Raw genomic sequence first — 19,110 nt, 5'->3', positions numbered from 1 at the left:
AAAATAATGTAAAATGATGTTAACATTAAGAATTTCACGTTGGCCGCTCTAAAACTGAATTTCAATATTATTGAGATAATTTCCAAGCACAGGTAAAAAAAAAGGGAGAAAGACGAAATTTCTCCTCAAATATACCAGTAGTTACTATACCAACTTCCTTTGCTGAGAATTTTTCCACTATCTGCTCAATTATAAAAGAACTGCTGACATGCAAACCAATCAAAATACCGATAAAACATGCAAGAGGAGAGAGGTGAGGGGAGGATGTTCCAACATCACAAAATTAGAGTATTAAATTCATATAATAAGAAGAGGGAGTATGGAGATTTAAGACTAATTGCATGTTGAAAAAAGGAAGTGTCTCGTCACTCAACTACGCTCTTGACTAGTAGGTTGTGAATTCAAGACAATTACTTTTAGAATGGCTTCTACCAAAAAAGCCGACAGATACAATAAAATTAAAATAAGTCATTTAGTATACTTTGTTTAAAAAAAAAGCGTTTCATTATTATACTCATTTGTCTGAAGTTCTATAGAAGTAGAATCCTTTCACAAAAGATCAGCAGGAAATCCTTTTAACCTTCACAGATCTGTTAAGGGTGTATACAAGAACTCAACTTGTATGCAAAATACGGGGTTGGCAGAGTTCATGGTTTGTAACGTGTGTGACACACAACAACACTAACTTAATAGAAACTGAACTTCTGATTTTAGGGAAGAATCTCTTGACAATCTAGCATTTGTGCAAAAAAGTAACTTTCACACAGCAACACTTAATCCCATGAGGGAATTAAAGATTGCCAGTGGAAGCCGAGTAAGCTACTTTCCTTCTATTTGGTTTTTAACTGACGTGTAAGGGTGATTATCTGTGCAAAAAGCTGAAAGTTGAATCCCAGCCATAAAATGGTGTCAATATCCGATTTCCCAAACTTTACAACTAGCAGATCAGAGTATGCTCTCTTGTGAGAATTACTCATTTAGCAGTACTTGAAAACTAATCAGAAGGTGTCATTCAGTCCAAAAATTTTTTGCACGTTCTACTTCAATTAACTTGCCTTTTGGAATTCTAAGAGGTAACACTGCTTTCCACTAAAACTCTCAGGGAACTTCTTTTAATTCAAGAAAGCAAGTCTGCTTATTAGACTGAGCACAGGTGCCCCCGAATTGTGTATAAAGACCTACTCACCACACTGTTCTTTCCCTTCAACTTTGTTTATTGATGTACTGAACATGAAAAAGTACAAAGAATCCAAACACAAAAGAAAACATGTACAGCCTCTTAAATACTCAACAGAATATATTTTCTATTCCAACAGATGTGAATTAAGTCATACTGTACAACTTCAAATAAATACCAGCCTTACATTTTATTAAGTGCTCTGATAAACACTGTAAAGTGAAGCACAATTTGCATGCCCTCTCATCAATGCCTTGGTTTGCTACAGTAGTATAGGAAAGAAGCATGTAGCTGCTGTTTTCCCTTGAGGGAAACCTTATTATTTTTTTTAAGTATATACATGTATTTTATTTTTTAGTGTTTTTCTTTTTTTTAAACGCAGAAGGTTAACTCTGACAATCTAAATGCACCTAAGGATATGAGAAAGTGCTAAGCCAATTGATTTCTGAATAGCATTGAGTGGGTCAGCATGAAAACTCGCTTATTCACTTTAGCACGCGCCTCACAGTATATGTACTGTACTATACTGAAAAATTTTATAACTACAATTTTAAATAATAAAAAATAAAACTCAAAGCAACCGCAAAGATAATGTACAACTATGTTATGCATAGCACATTGCCTGTTCTAAGGGGAAGCATGTGAGCATCTCAGTTTATACAAAAAGCAGGACGTAACTATATAGTTCTCAGTGCATCCTGATGAAGGCATTTTTGCCTTCAGCTTTTTTGAAAATTTATTATAAGCTAGATGCTAATCAGAAAATATTTTGTATTTTTTAAAATTTCTTTCATACATGGTAAAGACTTATTTTATTATTTCCCCAAATAGTGGTTTTTAAGCATCATACAAAGTTAAATTTCAATAGCATACAGATATTTATGATTTTTGTATGAAAAATGTAAGGAAATTTGTTCAAAACCTATGGTTATACTCATTTTTTTATACCACAAACATATTTATAAACGAAAATGTAGCATCACCATAAACAGCTGAAGCTAGACTATCTACAGACAAAATTAGCAACAAATCTGATGCACTGTAAATTCAAGTCCTCAGGACAACAAAAGTGATTAAGCAAGACCTCAAGTAACAATGTTAATGCCATTTACAAAGGAAAAAACTGATACAAAAACATTCAAAACCTGAACATCACTTGGCATGTAAGGGAAAAAAAATTAAATTAGCTGAAAGGTTCATAAACACAAGGTCTTATTTACATTACACAAAGCTCAGGTGTTAGCCTTGAACGTAACTTTCAAAATACCTTCAAATATATCCAACTCAGATCACTTTTGCTGATTTGCTGCAGTACAAATCATGTGCAACGTCTTTTTTCCTTAAGACAAAACAATTCTTCAAACAATACTGCAAGTACATCACTAAACACCATGAGCTCTATCTGAAGGGATTTCTTTAGGAAGAACAGATTTTTTCCCCCATCTCTCGGTAATTTAAATTTCTTGCCTGCTCTTATATATTCTTTTGTAAATTTTTTTTATTTGTTTCAAAATCACAAATCAATGTGAGCCACCTATCACATAATAACCAGGATGATCAGACGCTCCACTGGTGATTACAAAAATGAAACCAGCAGTGTTTCCCCCCATTGATTCTACTCCTTTCATACAAAGATCTCAAAAGTATTTTCTACACCATAAATCTTTCTAAATTTTCCAACCGCTGCAAATTTCCTGGTAAATTTTAAAAGCTCACTAGGTGTCATATGAAGAGATTTCTCAAAGTATTCAAGTCAAAATATTTGTTCCAGGACCAGTAAAAAGTTTCTCCAAATTTTCTTTTTTATAAAAATAGATGCTTTTTTTAAACCCACATCAAAGAGGCTCTTATCTCTTTGGCAAGGTACTGCTTTACGAAAAGTTCTCCAGTATTCTTACAATAAGCGTTTATAATGTAGCCCCCCCTTCCCCAACCCAAATCATAATTACAAAATAAATACTGTTTTAAACTTCATAAATAAAAATGTAAACTTCAAAATACTTCTCTTAAACAGACGTAACAGCAATGCTTTAAATGTAAACCAAACACAAAGCTAATCAGAAAAAGGAAAAAAAGGGGGGGAAAAAAAGACACAACCAACTGAAGAATTACAACACAAAGCCTCAATATTTACTCACAGGTTCAAGGCAGTTATGTAAAAAGAAAAGAAATGTCTTCCCTTAGCTGAAACACTTTAAAAGGTCCACCTTCTTCAAAGAAGGCAATAGAATGCAATGTGACAGGTAAAAACCCTGTACCTCTTGTCCATATTCAAACATAAAAGATATTTAAGAAGTTTTAATTCAAATACTAGCAATAAAAAATCTCACATATTTCTTAGGATGCTAAGTAGTCGTTTTATCCCCATCTCAACACTGACTTACAAAGACATTTACTAATGTATAAAGTTTCTCTTAACTTGCCTTTGTTGTATAGTTTTCATATATAAATGGACTGAGGACAAGAGCTCATTAGGCTTTGTGCGTTTTGTTTGTCTTAAAGGAGACCTGCAGTACTCTGTCTCCCAGACGGTATCCATTGAGGCTAGCTATCGCCATGGCAGCCTCATCATAGTTTGTCATAGTCACAAATCCAAAACCTTTGCATTTATTGGTGTTAAAGTCACGGATGACCTTCACATTGGTGACAGCTCCAAAAGGCCCAAACATTTGCCACAGGATACTCTCATCTGCGTCAGGAGCCAGGTTGTACACAAATATACACCACCCTGTTCCAGGGTGCCCAGGGATATTAATTCCAGCCAAACTGGTCATTCCGTCAATGGTCATTGGAGAAAACCTGCTAAACAGAATAGGAAATACACACATACACACAAAAAATAAAAACAGAGGTTGGTTATGGCAATGAACTTGTACCTTTTCCATGCCCAAGAATTTTAGTAATTCTCCTCCCCCAGCAAATATATAAACTATTTCATGTTTTGACCAAGGTCTGTGTGTGGCTTTGCAGTGACATGCTAGACTACTGAGATATTAATAAGTTATGAAATGACCATTATTCACTGTACTAAATATCATCCACAATAGCAAAGAAATATATTTAGAACTGGCTTCATGAATTAAGCAGGATTGGCAGGGGAAGGGATCAACACATACGTAAACATGCTGTAACGTCGTAAGGCAATACGAAACAAATGATGGGTTTTTAAAAGACCAGGTGGCATCCGGTGGTATAAAAATTTCTTGAGTCAATTGTGCTTCAAAGAGCAGCTTTTCATTAGGTTGCACATGCAAAATAAAACCCAACAAAAACTTATGAGGGGTGTGAATAGCACTCCCAAAATCAAAGAAACCAATCAACTGTGGAAAGGGATTATGAGTATCATGAACCTCTATCATTACCTCTTTACTCCATAAGCCATATTGAGCAGATTGTCCAACCTGCAAAACACACATTTAGCAAACTTCAGTTTTTAATTTTTCCCCTTCATGTTCAAGAAAGTTGGGCTCATTACTGCCATCTTCCGAGGGGATATCTGTACACTGATTATATGTGAAGACTCAGAATGCTGGGTCTTTTTACGTTTTTAAGCTAATGGGCACCGACTGCCACAGGACAGTTCTTCCAATGAATGGTTTCTCTCTACAAGGGTCAGTACATGGGACACAGTGACGGTCATCTGAGGATACCTTTCAGAGAGGAAGTGCGAAAGCTCTGGGATAGTTAACTTTAGGGTTCTCATCAGGTAGCTTCAAAGTGATCAATGTATAGCTACATGTTCTTTATACTACTTTTGATTTTCACAACTCTGTTGGTGCCTGCACATACCTAAGGCACACAGGGTTTAAGTGGCTTGCTCAAGACCACAGGGCTAGTCAATTATGGCATTGATACTCAAACTCTGCAAGTTACAGAATTCTATATATTTTCCTTTCATTTCCCAACTTTGAAGGGCTTTCATCTCTTAGAATCAAGGAGGTATAATTACAGGTAGAAAAAACCTTATGGACAACCCAAGCTAACCCTCCCATTTCTCAAATGTGCTCAGCTGAGGTCTAGAGAAGGAAAAAAGAAAAATCCATCACTCCAGTGTGCAACAAAGCCAAGAGTTCAGATCCTGATCTGGATGCTGTATTCAAATTATGCTACAGGAAGTGTCGTCCTACTCAGTTTTCAAAGGCCAGGTAGGAAACAAAACAAGCCAATCTGAGCCTCACTTAAAATGTTCACAGAAAGTAAATATGGGTGGGGGTGGGGGTGTAAGTACTCTTTAAAACCTTCTACCTTTTTCCTATATCAAATATTAGTTTTACAGCATTTGACTCTTCTTTATCAGTTTCAAAACACCACTCTAATGTCCCAAATTTCCACAGTGCTTACCAACTAATTATGTGTTCTGAGGAGGAGGCATAACTTAATACATAGCCCACAACCACCCTCAACTGCTACAATGCTCAACACTCTCCAAAGACATCCCAGGGTTGTCCTTCCAGGACCGGGGGTGGGGGTGAGAATTTTTTCTTTAACACCCATGAAAGGTAAGTTTGAAAAGTCTCAACCTTATCGCCTAACCTGTGGCATCAAGTCACGCTAAAGTACACATGCAAAAGCAACACCTTTTAGTTTTGTAAAAGCCAAAACACATCTCATCTGGTCTTTCAGAATGGGGAAATATATAGCCTCCCACATCCCTGCCCCCAGTCTCCACTGAAAATTTTGTTTTGTAAAGATGAAAAGAACTGAGCTTATGCAAAGTGTAAGGAAACAGAACAGACCACAACGACAAAAGATCTTTGTGTGTGAGTGTGTCTCTGTGTGCGTGTTGCGTGTGTGTGTGTGCGTGCCTTGACCCACCACCCTCTCATTGCACCACTGAGCACAAGCCAGGGTCATTAATAGTTTATAATAAATATGTGATGACCAAATAAAGACAATGAGGTTACCAAAATTATGGTCAACTTAGTCCAGAATGAAAACTACTAAGAGGATTGGTTGGATGACCTTGTCTGCACATAAGTAAAAAGATGTGGGGTTTTATTTTTTGCAGAGGTAAGTACAGTCAAAGATGCCATGCCTTTATAGTCAAGAATAAGGGTCACAAATACCAGCAATAAAGACAAACACATATTAGCATCACCAATCATAAAGTAACAATACAATTTTATCAAATTGCTGGAATGATCAACACAGAATGCATTTGGCATATGCTACCTGTAGAAGAGAACCACATATTGAGGTCTCCAACCAAAGTGCTAGAAGACCCAGAATGCAGAGGCACCTTATCAACTCACTCAAAAGTTACACCATCTATGCCCATTAATTGCATCCATGTAGGGACAGGTCATGCTTTGCTACCACCCACTCAGGACACCAAGCATACGCCCAGAGACAGATGAGTTTTCAGAATTTTCAAACAGGGTAGAAACCAAATCTGCCCCTGAAGTGAATTACCGTCAGGCATTTTTTAACAATGGGGATATGTTCTGAAAATGTGTCACTAGGTGATCTCGTTGTTGTACGATCGTAGAATGCACTTATACAAACCTAGATGGTAATAGCCTACCACACACCTAGTTATATGGTATAGGCTATGGCTCCCAGTCTACAAACCTGTATAACATGTCACTGTACTGAATACTGTAGGTAATTCTAACACGATGCTAAGTATTGTGTATTTAACCATATCTAAACACAGAAAAGGTAATGCATTGCACAATATTAGGATGACTATGGTATCACTAGACAATAGGAATTTTTTGCAGTCTACTATATTATGGTACCACGGTCGTACATGTGATTAACTGAAACGTTATGTGATGCATGACTGTACATGCAATGAGGGAGAAACATTTCGTTTTCCATCCTCCATCTCCCTCACTTCCATCTCTGGCATCCCCAGACAGGAGGTCTCCAATTTTTTATAACAGGATCTCTGAGGACCCTCCAAATTATGATAGGGCATCTTTTTTACCCTATCTGTGAAGTTTTATATGATACCATGATCTTCACTGATTCCTTCACTTCTCTCTCATTTTAGAAAAAAATTGGTCCTTTGGAACTAAGCCAAGTTATCCACTCTAATCTTTCTTCTCCTCCATCACCAACGAGTGTAGCGAGAAGCATGGAACCTAGAAAACAGTGCCCAGGCACTGCTGAAGCCCCCTGACTGTATTCATCTGGGCCCAGAAGTATTTCCTAGCTTTCTCGGTGCCACACATTCATGTTTCCCATGGGAGCTCAGAAAAGGCAGCGGGTGCTCTACATGGGCACCATTCACTCCAAATCCAGTAGCAGTTGGCAAACTGTAACACAGGCAGTTGTAAGAGAAAATGGTGCAGCAGCTCAAACACAAGGACTACTACAACAAGCCCCTAGAAGTATGTCTGCTGGGTCTGTCCACTGCTCAAGGACATCTTTTTATTTTATTTATTTTTGAGACGAAGTCTCGCTCTGTCGCCCAGGCTGGAGTGCAGTGGCGTGATCTCGGCTCACTGCAAACTCTGCCTCCCGGGTTCACACCATTCTCTGGCCTCAGCCTCTCGAGTAGCTGGGACTACAGGCACCCAACCACGACGTCCGGCTAATTTTTTTTGTATTTTTAGTAGAGACGGGGTTTCACCATTTAGCCATGATGGTCTCGATCTCCTGACCTCGTGATCCACCCGCCTTGGCCTCCCAAAGTGCTGGGATTACAGGAGTGAGCCACCACGCCCAGCCATCTTTTATTTATGGTCATTTATAAATGGAAGTCAATTTTTAAATGGAGAGCAAGCTAGCTGCCTCCAGAATATCTCAGGGAGGGGTGTGGATGATAATGTAGTACATCATGGAAGGTAAATATTAAAGTATCCATTAAATATATATTTAAAATAAAATATAAAATAAATATGTATTTAAAATAAAGTATTTTTTACTTATATTTAATAGATGCACTGAACCCAGTACCCTCTCAGTCCTGTGTATCACCTGCCTCCCTGGGGAAGACTGAGCAATCATCGAAGGGGAGAGGTGGCCAGTGGCACTCTCCCCTGCTCTTTAGCCTGAACAAAATCCATTTTACAAATAACACAGCAAGCAGATATGGAGGATTAGACCGGATAACCTGCTTTAATTAAAATGACCTCCATTTAAAGAAAAAGTAACTTAAAAAAAGATTACTACAAATATAAATCAGAGTAAAGAATGGTACCAGTAAGGGAAATACAAGTAAATAAGGAAAGGGAGAGCCGATTATTTCTCCTACTCTTAGTACAAGCTACATTATAAGGTTAGACACAAGATAATACAACATGCATCACATGAAGTCAGATGAGATATCTGAAATTATTTTATGGTCTTGCTTTAAAAGACATTTATTAAGATATTAGGTACATGGAAAATGAAGCCAGCCAGTATAGTAATTAGCAAGACATTTAATATAGATTGTCTCATCTTTATCCTTTTTTATGTTTGATTAGTTTATAATTTAATGAATAGCATACGCCCATGTACATATGTAATTTATGAAAAAGGCACATAGGAGAGAGATGCGTATAAATATTTTTCTATCAACAGGACCACAGCTCCAATTATAACCTGTCAAAATTTTGAACAGAACCATGTATCAGATCATTCCTATTTTAAAGCTAGGTGTTTATAAGTAGAAAATAAAAATAAAGTACCTGCCTAATTTCTAAAAAAATTAGCTGATGGACTATGGGAAGGCCTACATGTAAGTAAGGGGAAATGTGAACCCGATTAAAGTCAGAAATAAAAATAGGAAGATAAGTTATTGATGGGTAAGAAAATATACTCGGAATCCCACAAATAATGATTATCAAAATCTCTCCAAAGCACCAACCAAGAACTGCTTGGAAATTATCCACAACAAGACCATCTTCTTACTGCCTTACTGCCTTATTCAATTAGATGGTATCATCTGTCCTCTAAGAAAGAGGCAAAGTATTCAAGGGGATTGATACCGGTTTCTTCCAAAAGGAAATTGTGATAATGCAACCAGTACGTCATGCCTTAAAGGCAACTCAAGTGCTGATTTAAAAGGCTTTTTAAAAAATGCATAAAGGCTCATAGAAGCAGGCACACAGGTCATTACACTAGATCATATTCAATAAAATTAAAGCTGTTTCACAGAAAAGAACATGAAAAAATTTGGCTTAAAGTTTAATTCTGATATCATGTCCCAAGAATATACTTAAGGGGCTTGAATTACACCATCCATCCAAATAAATAAGGCTTGTCCTATTTTGAAAACTGCAGTCAATTAAATAAGCGTATTAGACCAGCAGTGCTCATATTACAATAATTCTCTAATTATTCACATAGGTTGACTAAGCCATAAACCTCACAAACCCACCTTTAAACTTAACCCTTATTATATGGATTTTTAATTTTCTGACCATAAAAGATATGGCTCATACTTTATGATTATTAGAAGTATTCTTGACTATAATACATATAACTTATATTGCTCAATCTCTCTCAACTCCCAAGGTACTATGAGAACATAAAAATACAGTGAGAAATTTTCTACATGTCTGCTGAAAGATGACAAAAACTCAAGGCAAGAGCATTAAAACACAAATATCAGGGACAAAATAGATCTGTGTGATGATTTAGACTCGAAGTACAGAAAAGAGCAAAATACCAACAAAACAAGCAGGCCCTTAATTCAAGTTTCTTTATCAGGTGAAAGAAGAAGGGGGAGTGGGGTGGAAATCAAGATAATGACAACCAAGTTCAATATACTGTATTAAAGAAAAGCATCAAACATCAGGGTGAACCTGAAATCTGATTTCTTCCAACACACCCAATCTAGATCAAACACTATCTCTGAGCACACTAACTCGTTCATATTTTATTATCTGGACAGGGATCATGGGAGGAATGAGAAATGGGGTGAATGGGACAACAGTTAAAAATCTGAAGAGAGAATAACAATTTCTCCCATATTCTGAAACCAAGTTTCCCTTACAACTGACAATCTCTTATTCTCTTCTTCCAAAATGTCCTTCTATAGGAGTCAAGGAAAAAGCATTTTCAAGTTAATGATAACATATGGTACTAAAAGATAAAAACACAGAATGGGCCAGAAAAAGATAATTAAATTTGACCATAAGAACATCCTGTAAAGCTTTACTCAACCAAAAATAAAAAGCACAGAGCCTGCAGGGATGGAGGCTAGGTAAACCTAAGGGCTGACACCCATCAACAACCTAGCACCTGAGTCACCTACAAGCCTTGCCATTTCAATAATCAGGCACTCTCCCAAATCCTGTCTTCTCAATCTTCCTAAGAATTCAATCTTGATTCCAAGAACTTTGTTTTACTTAATAACTATCAAACAAAACCATTGCTTCAATCTGGAAAAAAAAAGTAACTTATATATAGCTTTCCACTAACAGCAAACATTTTATAACTTCACAATGTTAAAAATCAATCAATACATTAGGAAGAACTTTGTTCTATCTAAACTCGAGATCATTTTCAAGGCCCCAAAGAGCTCTGAAATTAACTGGACAAGCTGCCTAGGAAATACCTGTAAAATTCCTTCAGGCTTGTTCATCCTACGTTTGCAATTTTAAAAAGTATATTTATACATATATTATTCACTTAAGATGTCACAGAGGAAACCTATGTGCAGAGCTGAAAAGGGGCTTTCTGAGACTTCTTTCTCCACAAAGGCAAGCATCAGGCAGCCCCACGCATCTCCCACACTAGTCTGATCACCACTACCATGGGAAGTCAAAGGTGGCAAAGGTTGTTTTTTTTGTTTTTTTTTTTTTTTTAATACCAATGCCTTTTCCTCACAGCAGAGCATGAAGTACAAGGCTCAATGCTTTTGACAGTACCACCTCTTCTCCCACAGCAAAGGCCAACTTAAGTTGAAATTTAATGTGGCATTCGTAATAAATTTCCTTCTCATATCTCAAGCAACATAATTTAGTATTTTTTTAAAAGGAGCTATTTTAACTGATTTTATCTCCACTCTCTTCAGCACTGCAAATATTCCAATGAAAAAAATAAATGCATACATTTAAGCTAGAAAACATAACTCCTGATCTTATTAGGTTATATTTGTGATTATATTTTTGGTAATTATTCTGTCCCATGAATGAAATAAATAAAATTGACATGCACTTGGAAATAATTTTTAAAAATCAGTGTGGGGTTAGATAGCATTCTGGGTATAGTATACCATATGGCCAAAAAGGATATTTAAAAATGTCCTGGAAAATAAAAACTGCATGACTTGCTTATGAAACCAAAAACTCTCTGCTCTGCTTAACTTCTTAAAGTCATTGTTCTTCTCAAATGCAGATTAGAGATTTTTTGACTGACTCCTGGTTTATTATCCCAGGATCAGAATAAAACTTAAACAGTTAGCATATGTACGCCTGTCAGTGAGATAGAGTGTCTTCTTTGGGCTAAAGCCACGGTCATTCTATGAACTACAGAGAGGTCAGTAAATTATAACTGACAGGCCAAATGGAGACTGCCTCCCACCTGTTGCTGTATGGGCTATAAGCTAAGAATGGCTTTTACATTTTTAACAGGTTGTTTAAAAACAAAAACAAAAACAAGACAGATCCAACAGTGACCATAACCCATAAAGTTAAATATTTACTATCTGGTACTGTACAGAGAAAGTCTGCCAACCTGTTTGTAAACAATTTTGAAAAGGAAGAGAGGAACTCATTTGTAGAAACTTCATGTAGTCACATAGGTTATATACCCTTAATGGTGCACATACTATAAAGTGAAGTAACAGAAACAGCTTGACCTAAAAATTGACACATGAGAATAAAATCCTTTAAGAAAAAAAAGAGGAAATCTGAAGCCGTGGAAACAATTCAGATAACCCCAGAAATCTACAGATTAGAATTTCTCAACCACAGCATTATTGATGCTTTGGGCCAGGTAACTTCTTGTTGTTGGGGCTATGATGTACATTGTAGGAGCTTAGCAGCATCCCTGACCTCTACCATTAGATGCTAGTAGCACCCCCACAAGTTGTGCCAACATGAATACCTCTAGACATTGCCAAATGTTCCCTGGGAGGCAAAAATCACCCTTGGTTAAGAATCACTGCTGTAGGTTACTGTCCTTTGGTCCCCACCTTCAATATTAGCAAAAGACACTATTCCTCAAGTAGATTCTGTGCCCATGGAGATGAAAAATTAATAGTAATAAAAGCAACAACACTGACAAAAGCAAACCAGAAATCCTGTCAATAAAAGTACTGGACAGTAAACCTGAGTATTCTCTTTCAGTTTAGTAGCTGGGCACAAGAACCAAACCAGACTTACCTAAAACGCTGTGCCTGCTGAGCTAGCGGTCCTGGATACCTTCTGTTTGGAGACTGGTACAGCTGGGAAAGGATGGCCTGATTGGTTTTTTGGCTTGGGTTATTAGCAAACTTTACAGTGATTGGCTCCGTGGCACCGGGAGGTTTCTGGCCATTTAGGCCTTTGATAGCTTCTTCTGCCTCAATTCGCTTGTCAAATCGAATAAACCCTACACCCCTTGATATGCCTATGGTAGATTTGAGTAAAGATTTGGAAAAGAGGGAACAGAAGGAGAAGGGAAGGAGAGAAGAAAGGACACATTAATTTTTCCTTCTCAAGAACATGTTTTCACCTACATATAACATTTCCCACAAAATCACACCAGGAGGAAACTTTCCCCTTTACTTACTAGCCATTCAGTTTAGAACCACAATTTTGCATTTTTAGAAAAATTATTGTCACTTACATAATCTGAGTACCCATTATCACATGCATTCCAATCAGCTAAGACAAGAAAACACAAGCGTGTCCATGTTTTCTCTCTCTCCCACCTCCCTCCCGTACACTCTTTTAATGTCAACAGTGTACCGGAGTTCCATTTTTCAAATTGTGCTATTGGATAAACAGCTCAGAAATGAGGGACACAGTAGTTCCTGTCCTTGAAACAAGGAGAACAGAAAGAAGAATTTGCTAAAAATGCTACAAAGCTATGCTAAAAATACATACACTGTGGTAGAAAGACATTTCGGTTGAAATTTTAAATAATATATTCAGCTTAATAATATTGCATAGGATATAGGTCCTTTAGGAAAAAAATGCCTGAAAATGCTCTTCCAGTTCTCTGAAGCTCTCTTGTGCTTCTGACTAGCTATATTTTATTACAGAAAAATATTATATGGAGAAAAAGAAAAGACGTAGATTTTAAAAATAAATAAATTTCTAGAAGTAAAGCATCAAAGCTTTCTGACCTCAGCAGCATCACTCCTGACTACAGAAGATCACTCCCTGCCCCACATTCTGCCCAGTGTGAAAGACACAAATGGGAAAGGATAGCCAAGAACCTTTCCAGATTATGAAAAATTGTAGAGGGAAACCCAGCTTATTCCATTTAATTAGCGTGAACAGGCTAGTGGGGTGGCCACAGCTGGTCATCATGAGATAAGCAGTGGCAGGGAAATTTTTTTTGGCAAGTAAATGAGTACTAGCAGGACCAGATTAGACGAATAGCAAGAAAGTATAGATGATTCAGAGTATGTCAGTGAAGAAAAAATAACAGGGGTTACTAAGAAAGGTATGCAGAGAGAAAGCACTGGACCATCATACTTGGAGGAGCTTAAAAAAAAAAAGAAAGAAGGTCTACTTGCTTTAAAATTAATACTGTGTAAGGTCAATGACTAAGAATTTTCTAATGTAGATAAAGCATTTTTTCCACATATGCGTATCTAAGACAGCCCCTATCACTTTACCTTTTCTATTTAAAGAGCATGCATTGCACATTATTACCACCTGATGGCTGAATAAGAAAATTGCAGGGTTTCATTTTTCATTTCAGGTAAATTGAGTAAGTTCACTTTGAAAGCCTTAAGTATGAAGAATAAATAGTGAAATGATAGCAAATCCTTTCACTTATCGACTAGTGCCTATTAAGAATTAATAACCTCTAGAATTTAGCTGTTCCATTAGAAAAGCATCAGATTAGCAAAAAAAAAAAAAAAACAGCCTCTACACAGCTAGAGTCACATAAATCAGTGGTCCTCCTACTTAAGCATACATAAGAACAACCTGTGGCTCACCCTCAGAGATTTATTCAGTAGGTTCTGAATGAAGCCCAAGAATTTGCATTTTTAGCAGGGTTCCAGAAGACTGCTGATACTGCAGGTGCGGGACATACTTGAGAACCGCAGACTAAAACAAGCTAGGTCCACCTGTGATGGACTAGCAGGTAAAAGATGAGACGCACTTTGTGTCATAGGTGAAACGTACTCTCATTTCACAAGATCTCAGAATGAATGAATTAGAAAGCACAAATGAAATAAAAAATATTTTTGTTGCTTTGAACAAATTCATCTTTATTTCTAGGCCTGGATTTCTATTTAACACCATTATTAGTCTACGTGATAACAACACAGGGTGGCAATGTATAAGTATTATGAATTAACTAACACAGTTAAGGAGGCTGTATTTTATATACTCTCACTTGACTAAATAGTCTCATGACAGCAAAATCTGTAGGCTATTTTCGCAGGCATGCATGTAGTGCTAGCTCTCTCTACTCAGAACTCTAAAGGTGGTGCTTCCTATGAAGCCAATTAACAGCACAGAGGCAGGTAATATGGGCTCCTCTGATTAGATTCAGATCAACTAAATGGATCTTCACTTGATGAATGAAAAATCTGGCTGAATTTTCTTCTGAAGTCACTGCTTCAAAAGAATTAGAGATTGTAATATACAACATGCCTCCACGGTATTATTATTATGCGGGTGGGGGGGAGAGAAACAAACAGTGAGGAGAAAAGCTACCTTAAAAAAAACAAACAAAAACAACCTCACAAATCTTCATGTGGCTGCTTCAGTCTACGGTACTACAGCTAATATTTCCTCCTCACAATGTTTCTCTATTTTTTAACTGTTTCCTAAAGAACAAGTATTGCTTTCATTTTATTTTTTACTTATTTTTTGAAATGGAGTTTTGCTCGTTGCCCAGGCTGGAGTGTAATATCATGATTTCAGCTCACCGTGACCTCCACCTCTGGGGTTCAAGTGATTCTCCTGCCTCAGCCTCCTGAGTACCTGGGATTACAGCATGCGCCATCACACCCAGCTAATTTTGTATTTTTAGTAGAGATGGGGCTTCTCTCTGTTGGTCAGGCTGCTCTTGAACTCCCAACCTCAGGTGATCCGCCCACCTTGGCCTCCCAAAGTACTTGGATTATAGGCATGAGCCATTGTGCCTGGCCAAGTATTGCTTTTATAATAGAAAATTGTATCTGTATTTTATTTTTAAAATTCATAATCAAATCTATATCGCTATAGCTTTTTTAACTAAGATTTGGCAGAACAACTCCCTTACATTCAAGAGTTTTAATGAACATTTTAGTCTTCCCATTTCAGTTGGGCCAACAGTGATATTAGGAATAAAATAAATTTTTAACATTCAAAATTTCATACTCTTACATATGCCCATACAGCACAGCATGAACCTGGAAAACCGCCTGAACAGCAATTACCAGTGTGGATGTTGTGTAATCCTCCCTTGGAGAACTAGCTGCATACCGCTGCATTAAACTTTGCTTTTTGACAGAAGAAAGGTTGTTTATTAGTACTTTATAAGCAGGATGGGGGCTTTTATCACACAGTGGCTTGGAAATGAAGATTATAGCATCTATCAATTTATTACAAGCCACGAAACAGGCTTCAATCCTGCACCTTCAGGGTGGAAATGACTCAAGCACGCTCACTATACTCCACAATCTATTTTTATCCATGCATATTTATGAACAATTCCAGCAGAAAATTGCATTTTCTGGCCCACATATACCTTTTGATATGTTCTAGAAGCAAGACTGCTACATGGAAAGACAGAATATTTCACAATCTGCTAGTCAGAGACAGGGAAAGACTGTCCGGAGTGGCTGTCTACTTACCAGTGACCTGGTCGACAAGAATACGAGAAGTAATAATGCGTCCATATTGTGAAAAAAGCTGTTCCAACTCCTTCTGGGTCATTGTTTTTGGAAGTCCGCTGACATATAAATTTGCATCTCTGATAGAAGCTGAACTTGGGCGAGCATAGGAAACCTGGAAAAGGAAAATAAAATTAAATGTATACGCACGCTCACTCACCTCCCTTTAGAAACTCAAAAACTGCCTCGGTAACTTTCCCATGAACAGCATAGAACACTGAAGTTCAAGCAAGTCAGGTGCTAACTGCTTTATTCATTTCCAGGAAAATTCTAGACAAATGGGTAGTAGTATTCCCATTCCCTCTTCCCTAGGTGGACAGGGAAGAGTATCTGTAATATGCTGGACTAGCCTACTGCAAGGGACAGAAATTTCACAATATATCCCATCCTCCAGATTATTACTAAAAATGGTCAATGGGTCTGGGATCAATTTGCAGAGGTACAGTGATTTAACAACTGCCTGCTCATTTTATCATTGGTATCCACCTTTAGTCCAGTTTTAATTCACTAAAACTTAAAGTTCTTAAAACAGACCAGTGGTGCATACAGCACAGTACTGTTCACAATAATAGGCTGTCTTCTGTGGGGCCAATCCCCTAGAGCAGTGGTCCCCAACATTTTTGGTACCAGGGACTGGTTTTGTGGAAGACAATTTTTCCATGGACCATGGTGGGGGATGCATTAGATTCTCATAAAAACCGCACAATCTAGATTCCTTGCATGTGCAGCTCAAAATAGGGTTTGTGCCCTGATGAGAATCTAATGCTGCAGCTAATCTGACAGGAAGTGGAGCTTGGGCAATAATGCTGGCTCACCTGCTGCTCACCTCTGGCTGTGTGCACTGGTTCCTAACAGGCCACGGACTGGTATGGGTCCATGGGCAGGGGTTGGGAACACCTGCTCTAGAACACGGATTTAGGCCCAATCATTCTAAGCTTAAAGATTCCAAATTCATGGAGACATTTTTGTTTTCTAGCCTCTCACATCTGTGTGGGTTGTAGTGCTACATTTCTAAAAAAAAAAATTCACCCTTATCAGTAAGTACGCTCTTTTGATATATGCTGTAGGATTGTCCATAAATTCCCAGAGATTTGAATGTGTGAACAAGCCCTCATTATCCTTTGTCTGTTGTCTTCTCATCCACAGGTCTTTTTAACCTTGATTTTCAAAAGGTCTTAAGTCCCTATAATTAACTTTGCCTGCCACTGTATGTACTTTCAAAAAGTTTCATGTCTTTGAGATACGGTATACAAAATCCTACAAGGACAAAAGACAAAATAGGTCTGCATGTATTTGTTTATAATCACCATTCCTCATGTAAACTCTGTGAGGGAAGAAGCCACATCATTGTTGGTCATCACTGTATCCTCAATGCCTAGTGAGTGCCTGACGTGATAGACGCTAACACATTTGGTGAGTAAAGCCCATCCAATAATACCCCATTGATCATGCAGATCCACAACGGCTTACTGAACCAGAGCATTTAAGGGTCAGTTCAAGTCATCCAGATCTCCTGCCCCAATTGTAATTGATGACTCTCTGCCTATAACCTATCTTTGCCAACATTTAGTCTCATGAGCTATTCCTGATTGCATTCCCTTTGGTTTAGCTGTAATATTCTGGACTAGCCTACTTCAAGGGACAGAAATTTCACAATATACGCCTTCCTCAGATTATTACTAAAAATGGTCAATGTGTCTGGGACTGATTTGCTGAGGTAAAGTGATAACTACTGCCTGCTCATTTTATTATTGGTACCCACCTTTAATCCAGTTAACAACAAACTTTCCCAATTTACACTAATACTTAAATAACTTTTAGTATGAAGCACCAAACATTTTCCCCATAATTTGAATTGTACCCACAGCTCTCTGTTGCCACTTTTTCTTGGCTTTCCAGAAAAAAATATAAGCCACATTTTATACTACTTTATAAAGACCTCGTTATCTTTCACACCCCTGCCCCAATGGTGTTAACATTTAATACTCTTCTTTATTCAAACCGTTTGCTCATTAACAAGTGAAAATATACCTGTTGTTCCAAAGGCTATATTTGGAAGTGATATTAGCACTGTCCTGTCCTACAGAAGAAACAAGGAATTTGGAATAGTGGTGGAGAAAACATACGTAACTATTCATACGCTATTTATTTTCTCTATGCCTAAATTCTTAAGAACAATGAAGATTGGGGAACTTAAATGTAAGTGAAGAACAAGTGGCTAATTTCAAGTGATTAATGTAACTTAGATGGAATCAAATCTTGGGATTGCTATAAACTGATGAAACAAGGCCAATGAATTATATATGCATTCAGTAATATGAATCAACGAAAACTTAATTTCTTTTCTCGTGTAAGATTCTCAATTATCCAGAAAAGGTGAAACCTCACCAGCTGGGACGTGCATCCCTATCTAGGATTCTATGGCTTTTTTTTCCACAGGAGGGAGCACCCAACAATCAGCTGTTACTCTGTTCCAGTTCATGTGACTGAAGTACTCCCATTATGAACAGCCATGTCCCATGGGCTCCAGGGCAGGCATCTACACATTCTCCAAGGAGGCTAACTTCCAATGACTGATGAAGCAACCAGCAGCAGGTGACAGGCTCTGCATGAGATCAAGTGTCACAGGAGGCAGTGGAAATGTGGTTAAAGGTAACAGCTAATCGGTATGCCTGGGCTCAAAACTAGGTTTAATTCATAACCAGTTCTGTGAACTTAGAACTAAGTTCTTCAAGCCTATTACCACAATTCTACCTTCTTTATATGGCTATTAGGAATAATTAAATAATTTATAATCCACATGAAAAGCTTCAGAGCCTAATCTATGTGACATTATAAATATTATTTACCTCTACATGCATCTGAAAATTTAGGTAAATGCCCAGCCCATTAAAGTAGAGAGAAACCTGGGTCCATTACAGTGTTCTATAACAATTTACTCATGCAGTGACATTCACTGCTCTGTGCAATTCAGATGAGTGTAGGTGGTGTGTCTTAAGAGTCA

General features: G+C 37.5%; 1 protein-coding gene across 17 annotated transcripts in view; it reads right to left on the bottom strand.

Moving 5' to 3' along the window:
• Positions 1–1,193: 1,193 nt before the first annotated feature.
• The window catches only part of ELAVL2 (ELAV like RNA binding protein 2), a 161,085-nt gene continuing 143,168 nt past the window's right edge, over positions 1,194–19,110 (bottom strand). For 8 of the 17 annotated variants that reach the window (XM_055350522.2, XM_055350519.2, XM_004047885.5 and 5 more), the window contains 4 exons: positions 16,068–16,221; positions 12,445–12,670; positions 4,540–4,578; positions 1,194–3,979 (listed from right to left, as the gene is read on the bottom strand). In XM_055350522.2, coding sequence (XP_055206497.1) covers positions 3,649–3,979; positions 4,540–4,578; positions 12,445–12,670; positions 16,068–16,221 — 750 coding nt within the window. In that variant the 3' untranslated portion in view covers positions 1,194–3,648. The remainder of the gene's footprint in view (positions 3,980–4,539; positions 4,579–12,444; positions 12,671–16,067; positions 16,222–19,110) is intronic. The other 9 variants (XM_055350525.2, XM_055350520.2, XM_004047882.5 and 6 more) reach the window with 3 other exon arrangements.

The sequence above is a fragment of the Gorilla gorilla genome, chromosome 13, assembly GCF_029281585.2.
Source record: "Gorilla gorilla gorilla isolate KB3781 chromosome 13, NHGRI_mGorGor1-v2.1_pri, whole genome shotgun sequence".
NCBI lineage: Eukaryota > Metazoa > Chordata > Mammalia > Primates > Hominidae > Gorilla > Gorilla gorilla.
The sequence above is the reverse complement of the archived record's forward strand: the minus strand, read 5'-3'. Positions and strand labels throughout refer to the sequence as shown.